This window comes from Mus caroli, chromosome 12, assembly GCF_900094665.2.
Source record: "Mus caroli chromosome 12, CAROLI_EIJ_v1.1, whole genome shotgun sequence".
NCBI classification, from domain to species: domain Eukaryota; kingdom Metazoa; phylum Chordata; class Mammalia; order Rodentia; family Muridae; genus Mus; species Mus caroli.
The window spans coordinates 25,040,004-25,049,403 of NC_034581.1; the positions used below are offsets into that span (position 1 = coordinate 25,040,004).

The window sequence follows — 9,400 nt, forward strand, 5'->3', positions numbered from 1 at the left end:
AAACTTTATATGCCCCAATACAGGGGAATGCCAGGGCCAAAAGAATGGGAATGGGTGGGTAGGGAAGTGGGGGGGGGGGATATGGGGGACTTTTGGGATAGCATTGGGAATGTAATTGAGGAAAATACGTAATAAAAAAATATTTAAAAAATGATAATGTGATATCACTCATATTTTACATGGTAATGAAATTTACTTTAAAGACAGTTATCCATTTAAAATCATTTACAGTATATAATGAACTTACCAAAGGAATTGCCATTTGTAAATTTATTGAAATCTCTATTCTATTTTTCTTAATTTTGGAAATAAAATGCATTCTCTCTTTAAAAGCTAAAAAATAAAAAATAAAATAAAATAAGGACTGGAGAGATGGGCTAGTGAATGGTTAAAAGCGCTTGCTGCTCTTTGAGAGGACCAGAGTTCAGTTCCCAGCACTCACATGGAAGCTCACAACTGCCTGTAACTCCAGCTCCAAGAGATCTGACCCCTTCTTCTAAACCCACCAGGCACCTGTGCTCACACGTGTATACTCGGAGATACACACACATAATCAGAAAAAAATTAAAGTAGAATCGTGTGTATACTACCTCAACTGTTAGCATACTTTTGAAATAAAAGTCAGTAGGAGCCTGCAGTCAAGAGAGCTGGCCCTGAAGGCATACGGGTGGAACTAGCCCTGCCCCCTCACTGGCTATAGCATTCAGGGGAGAGGGCCCTTTGGTTTGCCCAAACAGCACAATAGAGCTGGCCCTGGAGGCAAGGGCGTGGGTCAGCCATCCCTGAGGGCATGAGAGCAAGAGAGCTGATCCTTGTGGCATTGTGTGGCCCAGCCAGAGCAGTGCTGGAGAGCTTGCCTAGCTACCACCCAGCCCCAGGTCCAAGGCTCTGAGTTAGCCCAACCCCAAATCTGTATCATCTACAAACAGTTGGGACATGTGGAAGGGCCAGTCCTGCTGACCCAAAGCTGCAGGATCTCCATGGCACAGGGAAACAACCAGGTAACCAGGAGGCGGCCCAGGGAAGATCCAATATTGATGCTGTCACAGAAGCCAGAGATCTTGAGCCAGGCCTATGACTCATTGCAATGAACATTTGTAAGTGAAGATGCGTGGGCAGAGGGATGTGCCGTGGGACATACTGGGACATCCTACAGCATCCACCATGAGATGTTTCTATGCTTTGTTTGTTTTTATTTTGGAGGGGTTGCAAGGTTGAAGGGCAGATATGAGAGGATGGGGAGATGAGCAGGACTGGGGTACATGATGGGAAACTCATAAAGAATTGATTAAAAGGATCTTTTTTAATCAAAAAACAAAAAACAAGTCAGTAGGAGTCATGGAATCCCAGCACAGCTCAGCTCCAACACATCTTAAGTTGATACATTTTCTTTTCTGGATTTTCAGACTGGGTTTCTCTGTAGCTCTGGCTGTACCGGACCTTGCTCTACAGACCAGTCTGGCCTCAAACTCAGAAATCTGCCTGCCTCTGCCTCCGAGACAGTGGGATTAAAGGCGCCAGACATTTCCGTTAGCTACCTATTGGTGAGTAGAATATCTGTTTCTTAAATCACAAGAGAAATCACAACCCTAAAATACACCAAACTCGAGCTGCCAAACATGGCGATGTAAAATGAAAAGTCCCGCACACCTGCCAAAGGTCCTTGTCACATGTACCTGGGAAGATGTTGAGTCTTATATGAGTCCATCTCTGCTGGGAATTAACAAAATAATAGTTGTGGCTGGAGTCAGGATCCCCTAGCTTAAGCTCCGACATGGGAACCAGGTAATCCCAGGAGTGTGATTTCAGCTAGTAATAAATACAGAAATGTTAGCATTGGCTCTTGAGAATAGCACCCTCGTATCCTGTTCAAGCATTAAGGAAGGGGATTGTAACAGTTGCTGAATGACACAATTCAGGCACAATGACACAGTTTAATAATAAACAAAGTAAACTTCCCATTGGGGATTTTCCCCCTATATTGATAACATAGGTAATGGTGACACTTGTAAACTGACGAGCTTTCAAATGTCACTTTCTTGATTCTTAAGAGAAACCAGAGCTTATGGTAATGTGAGCATTCAGCTAAAACCCAGGGCTTCAAGGCCAAGGAGACAGTTGGCTGAAAGCTAGCTTCTCAGAAAGCTGGCTCATTCGCTGTTCCCAGTCAGCCATCAACACATTTGTAACAGCACAAATTAATTACCAGACAAACTTAACACAAGAAGGTGCCAAGCCCCATTGTTTATCTTAAATTCATCAGACACAAAGTTACTTCATCAAGTCACTGTAGGAGGTAAATGTGACATGCTTTCTAGTAGGGCCAGTAGCAGTGTACAGCCACAGGGAGTGCCCAATGACCCTTCAAAGTTGTGGACAGCCAGGTCATTCTCCCACACAGAGAGAGACGAACCACTGAGGAAACCTTTGTACTGTCATACTGTGTAGATGCAAGAGATACAGCATGCCATGTGGTACATCCATCCTACCTCACACACCCAGGCCTGCAACAGTCTCTTTATAGTCCTGGCACAAAGAACCAGTGTCTTACCTCAGTAACGGCTTCAAACTCCTCAGGCGTCGCTGCAGTTCCCATCCTAACTCCCCTTGGTGGGATGTTTGACATTGTATCTGAAGGCAAAACAGCCACGCAGGATCAGGATTGGAAAGCAAAGAGAACAAACTCTCTCGCAGGAGGTGTGTGGCAATTGTCCTCTATTCAACAGCCCCAGTGACATCCTTGCTTTAGTCATAGAATTACTGATTAGACTTTAGCAGGCCACCTGGGGTCCCTCACTGTGTAATTTGCTTACTTACTTCTCAGCGGGCAGTAGAGTAGTATATCGGTACCACATTTGCACATCATTTCAAGTTAGGCCAGATCCCAGAAATGGATCACTCTGAGTTCAAAATACTGCAAGGTTAGTTCCACAAGCTCTGCCTCCCTGAGGATCGTCTCAGGCTCAGAACTTGCCAGCTCGGAAGCAGCAGCGCCCACAAACAGTCAAAGCAGTTCTGACTTGACTCTCACGCATCATTCGCCATGTCTTGCCTGTGGAGTCCCATCTCTCAGACCATCATTAACTTCCCTGGGAGCCTGGCCATCTGAGTATAGTGGGGCCGGCTCACCTGTGCAGAGCCTGTCACGGTACTGTGCACATGGCACTTTGTCAGTATCAGTGTGTCCAGAGACACAAATGTATACTCCCTAAAAATGTGTATGCACTCATATGGCCATGTATTAACTAATTCAAATGTCAACAACAGATGACGCAAATAAATTATGAAACCTGAATGATTTACAATATCCAGTGTTCCCAGGAGTAGAAAGGGGCTCTGCCTAAGAACCCCAGGGCTGCGGCGCAGTGGTGACCCCTAGGTAGCTAGAAGTGGGGCTGGAGCCCCAGAGCTGATGCACTGTGGTGCTGCCTAGGTAGCTGGGAGTGGACTGGAGCTTCTAGCCTAGAGCTACCCTAGCTCTGATTCCTCTGAGGTATAGCCCACTGGACTCACGTTCCCCAGCAACCAGCTCAGTCCTCACACACAGAGTGGGCACAAGGATGCACCTCTGCAGACACAAGCATTGTGGGGATGATGGCTGCTACCTCAAAGCATTGGCACATTTGTTTCTTACAGAAAGATGAGCACCAGGCTGAGTCAGAGGAGCCTCCCATCCCACAGTCCTCTCTGAGGTCAGTGGCTCCCACATACCTTCTTCACTCAGGTTCGCTGCTTGGATTGACATGCGAGGAGCATGGTTCCCTGAGAAGTAAGAAATGTCCACGTCGATACCACGAATAATGCCCTGTATCCCCAATTGGATGACACACCAGTCATGACCTGTACAACAGGACCACAAAAACACCCAAAATGTTCAGTAGAGGACAAGAGCGTCCATGAGGTCCTACAGAGAGAACAAGAACACCTGTGAGGTCCCATGGGGCATGACAGGAACACTAATGGGGGCCCATGAGGATAAGGAGAGTGTCTTTGAAATCCCATGGGGATGAGGTAAACACCCATGAAGTCCCTCTGGAGAATGACAGCAGTGATGAGACCCCATCTCCCACCACAGAAGCACATGTTCGGGGTAATTATCATAACATGACCACCAAAGACCACTATGACCCACAGGGTCCTCAATTCTAATTTAAAACTAAAAAAGGATTCAGAGAGACCAACTCAATTTCCAAGCCTCTCCTTTCCCATTACTGTACTAGGCAAATTAAGAATCTCTCTAAGGCTCCTTTCTCCAATGCTAAGCCAGGGAAGACATTTGCATCTGAAAGCTTCAGTGTGGCCACTGTAGTGTAGAATTCTGCCAGCCTAGCTCTTCTACACAGTTACTCACTACTACTTCAGAGTTCCCTACAGTCTCCATTCCACCCATGCCCCAGTAGGCCTACTGTGATGGTTTGTATATGCTTTGGCCCAGGGGGATGGCACTATTAGGAGGTGTGACCCTGTTGGAGTAGACATGTCACTGTGAGTGTGAGCTATAAGACCCTCATGCTAGCTGCCCGGAAACCAGTATTCTGCTAGCAGCCTTCAGATGAAGATGTAGTACTCTCAGCTCCTCCTGCACCATGCCTGTCTGGATGCTGCCATGCTTCCTGCCTTACTGATAATGGACTGAACCTCTGAACCTGTAAGCCAGCCCCAATTAAATGTTGTCCTTATAAGAGGTGCCTTAGGGACTGGCGAGATGGCTCGAGGATAAGAGCACTGACTGCTCTTCCAAAGGTCCTGAGTTCAAATCCCAGCAACCACATGGTGGCTCACTCACAACCACCCGTAATGAGATCTGAAATCAGCTACAGTGTACCTATGTGTAATAATAAATAAATCTTTGGGCCAGAGCAAGCAAGGCCAACCTAAAATTCAATTCCCAACAACCACATGAAGGCTCACAACCATCTGTACAGCTACAGTGTACTAACATACATAAAACTAATCTTTAAAAAAAAAAAAAAGAGTTGCCTTGGTCATGGAATCTGTTCATGTTGGTAAAGCCCTAAGACACCTACCTACCAAGCCTTCAAGACACTGGCTTCACAGTACAACCCACCACCACCACTCTAGAGTCTCACCTAGTCCAGGCTCAAAGTAGCAAGTTTTCTCTCTATTGAGATAATCCAAGATTTACCTCGAGCCTGGTCTTCCTGCCTCTACCTCCGGGGCTGGAATTATAGCTGTGCCCCACCACACATGGTTTATATGATGCTAAGGATCAAAGCCAAGGTTTCCTGGATGCTAGGTGTGGTGGTTTGAGTGGGAAGTGTCCTCTATAGGCTTATGCATTTTAACACTTAGTTCCCAATTAGCAGGGATATTTGGAGAGACATAGGAGGTGGGACCCAGCTAGGGGAATAATGTCCCTGGAGACAGACTTTGAGGGTTTGAAGCTACTTCAAGTTTCCCTCTCTGCTTTGTGCATGCTGTTACATGTAACCTCCCCTCAGCCTGAAGCAGGCTGAGCCAGACCTTGACTTTGCGGCCACTACCTAGGGAGATTACCTAGGGTGGAGCCTTCCTCCCTAGACCACAGTCACTGTTCCTCTTCAAGATACTGCTACCTGCTGAGAGGCCCCCCGAAGCTATCCCCTATCCTGCAAGGTCGTCACCTGCAGCTGGTTCCAGGCTCCAAGGATGAATTGGCGGGAATGGGCCTACCCCCAACCCCCTTCATAAGCGCATTTGCCATTAAACATTTGAACTTTGATCAGGAACCTTGACTTAGCTCCATTTTTCTCTCGTCCGCCTAGTTTCCCTCTCTTTCAGCTCCGGCCTGCCACTCAGATGTACCCTGTCCATGTGAGCCGCTGGCTGGCTCACAACAGTTACAGATGTGACCTTTCAGTCCCTTGCCCCTGCCACCCACTGCCTCTTGCTGCCATGCCTTCCCACCACAGACAGACTCTAGCCCCCTGAAACTAAGTGCAAAATTAACTTTCTCTATGAGTTTCCCTGGTCATATTGTCTTATGTGAAGACTAATACATTAGGCAAGCGCTCTAGCAATTGGACCTCAGCCCAAGCAGCCACCAAGAACAGTGTGGAATGAAACACACACACACACACACCTCTCCTTACCTGGAATTCGCTTACGTCTGGTCTCCCATCCATCCACCCATTTGCCAAACTCAGTGTATTCATGTTCCTTAAAACTCGGACTGTTGCTCTAAGAAGATAGACAAGGGATGTTAGCATTCATGAAGAGCTTGGGTTGCCAGCTTATCAGGTTATGTCCCAAAAAGATAGACAGAGAAAGCAAACAAGGACTCACTGGGAGTGTCTGCCCACCCTCATGCCCAGCTCTACCTCCAGACCAGAGGGTGTCTCCATAGTTTGTATCATCTGCAAATAGAACTCTTCTTGTCTGTGAGCCTTGGTCCACAGAATGAACCACTATCAGAAACAAGGGAGACCACATGCAGGTCCCACGATTGCTGCCTGTCCGCTGTATGTAGGTAGATAGACACTGAGCAAAATGGAACACTTCCAAGGTCACCAAGCCTGATCATGGGAGAGGCCACTGGAAGCCTGAGGTCAGGATAGACACTGGTGACCTTGTGTTGTAGGTGCTGTGCCACCATGGTGGGAAAGAAAGGACTCCTGGTGGCAACAATGCCAGCTCAGGCCCTTAGAATGAACCAGGATGACTGCACAGCCTCAATGGTGTATGGTGACATCGAAATGATACATGGACAACCTCTCACCAAGCATCCCATGAGCTCCCAGCCAAGAGCCTGTGGGCAGGCTCACCGCCCGTAAACCTCCGTTTCCTTCATCGGTCAAAGGCAGATGGTATTAGTGTTGTCTCCCAACAAAGGAACCATGCCAGGCTGCATAAGAAGTCCCCATGTTTACTAGAGTTGGAAGCTGGCAGCATTTTTGCTTTTACTATGGATCATCCTTTATCTAATCATCTAAAATATTCCAAAGTCCTCACGGTGCAGGCTGGGTGACAGGAGGGACAAGAACTCTGTGGAAAGGGTGACAATTACATATTTGAATAAAGAACCTAAGCTGGCCCTGGGGCCCTGGGGCTCCCTCACAACACAGAGCCTGCTCTACAGTGAAGGGCACAGAGTTAAATGTGATACACTCACATGTGCATGGACAGGGAGAGGGGACTGACAACCATCCAGCAGTGAAGAGAGCAGCCTGGGTCTGCAAGGACCATGGCAGATGCTCAGTCAGCGAAGAGAGCATAGTTCCAGGATGCTAGGTACTTAAGACATGAAAACATTTTTTAAAAAAAAACTATCAAGCCGGGGTTGGAGAGATGGCTCAGTGGTTAAGAGCACTGACTGCTCTTCTGAAAGTCCTGAGTTCAAATCCCAGCAACCACATGGTGACTCACAACCATCCATAATGAGATCTGATGCCCTCTTCTGGTGTGTCTGAAGACAGCTACAGTGTATTTACATAAATAAATCTTTGGGCTGGAGCGAGTGGGGCTGGAGCGAGCAGAGGAATTCCCAGTAACCACATGAAGACTCACAACCATCTGTACAGCTACAGTGTATTCATATACATAAAATAAACAAATGTTTTTTAAAAAATATATAAGTAAATCTTTGGGCCAGAGTGAGAAGGAAAAAGAAAACTACAAAGTGTATTATATACTTATAGATATAATATAAAGTATAAGATACATCAGACTTTTCTACTATGGACTGAATGTCTATGCCCTCAGATTATTGTGTTTAGAACAGGATTTCTCATGAAACCTGGAACTCACCAATTAAACTACAATGGCTGATCAACAAGCCACAGGGACCCTCCTGTCTCCACGTTCCCTATACAAGCACCTCTGTGACTGGTTTCTTTGTGCACTGTGGGTATCCAAACTTGGCAAGTACCTTATCCACTGAGCCATCTCCCCAGATCTATCTGTCCATGGTTTAATTTTTTTTAAAGATTTATTCATTTATTTTATGTGAGTATATACTGTCACTCTCTTCAGACACACCAAAAGAGGCCATCGGATCCCATTACAGATGGTTGTGAGCCACCATGTGGTTGCTGGGAATTGAACTCAGGACCTCTGGAAGAGCAGTCAGTGTTCTTAACTGCTGAGCCATCTCTCCAGCCCCCACAGTTTAATTTTAATTTTTATTATTAATGGTGTGTGTGTGTTTGTGTGTGTGTGTGTGTGTGTGTGTGAATGCGGTAGAGGTGTGCCATCATGGCATGTGTGTGGAGTCAGAAAATAGCTTTCAGGAGTCAGTTCTCCAGTTCTATTGTGGGTTACGGGTATTGAACTCAGGTCCTTGGGCCTGTGAATCGAGTCAGCCCACTCGCTGACTGTTTAACCAAGGATGTCCTACCCACTGTAATCAGGCAGCTGTTCGCAAATTTCAAGATGTGTCTGTTCTCTTCCGAGCCCAGGGTATGGAATCCACATGAATCAAAGGGCATACTCAATGAGTGTTTTCTCCTCTGGTACCCTGGCCCCTCCCTTCCTCTCCCGGCTCCCCCAGTCCCTGTGTGTTCCCTGGGAGCTGGTGCTGATTTGGGTGTTTCCAGTGGTCTGACCCTTCCTGCCCAGGACACAGCACAAGCTTCTGTCCCAGACAAGCCAGTCGGTTTCAGTGTGCACGGCCGCAGAGCTTCAGCTAAGCCGATCATTCTCCACACAGGACGCCTGTAGCCATACCTTTATGAGATTCTCTGCAGGACCGAAAAAGTCATCTGTCGCAAACAAAACCTGAGCAAAGAGAAGAAAAAGGAATCAAGACGAAATTACCATAAATTAAAACACACTTTATTCCACCCTCTAGCGAAACATTGGGGGATGCAGAAAGAGAGGGAAAAAAAAAAAAAACAGTGTGGCATGAACTAAGGGAAGAGACCGTGGCTTTCCCCTGCAATGCTTTGTGAACATCTGGGCCTCAAGCCTGCCTCCTCCTCAATCATTTCTTCCCAGTCTTTCCTTCTGAATCCCTCTTACAGTCTGGATGGAAATGTTAATGTCCCACCATTGCAAAGCAAATAAACCCGCTTCCTTCTCTCAGGCTCAGGGCTTTTTTTTTTTTTCTATTTTATTTTTATTCTTTTCTCATATATTACATCCTGAATGCAGTTTCCCTCTCTTCCCTCCCTCCACTACCCCCAGTTTCTTCAGGACCTTCCCTTCTCCACCAGTTCAACCTCCCTGTCTTCCCCTCAGAAAAGACCAGACCTCTCATGGACATCAACCAAACACTGCATAACAAGCTACATAAGACCAGGCATACAATACCACATCAAGGCTAGAACAGGGAATCCTATAGCAGGAAAAGGGTTCCAGAAGAAGACAAAAGAGTCACAGACAGCTCCCACTCTGACTGTTAGGATTCCAACAAGAACACCATCCTACTCAGTCATCATTTTTTTTAATATATTTTATTACG

General features: G+C 46.6%; 1 protein-coding gene across 1 annotated transcript in view; it reads right to left on the reverse strand.

The window, feature by feature from the left end:
• The window catches only part of Allc (allantoicase), a 31,987-nt gene that overhangs the window by 9,768 nt on the left and 12,819 nt on the right, over positions 1–9,400 (reverse strand). Inside the window, exons 3-7 of the mRNA XM_021179230.2 lie at positions 8,665–8,715; positions 6,093–6,180; positions 3,712–3,840; positions 2,552–2,631; positions 1,677–1,809 (exon numbers count right to left, since the gene is read on the reverse strand). Coding sequence (XP_021034889.1) covers positions 1,677–1,809; positions 2,552–2,631; positions 3,712–3,840; positions 6,093–6,180; positions 8,665–8,715 — 481 coding nt within the window. The remainder of the gene's footprint in view (positions 1–1,676; positions 1,810–2,551; positions 2,632–3,711; positions 3,841–6,092; positions 6,181–8,664; positions 8,716–9,400) is intronic.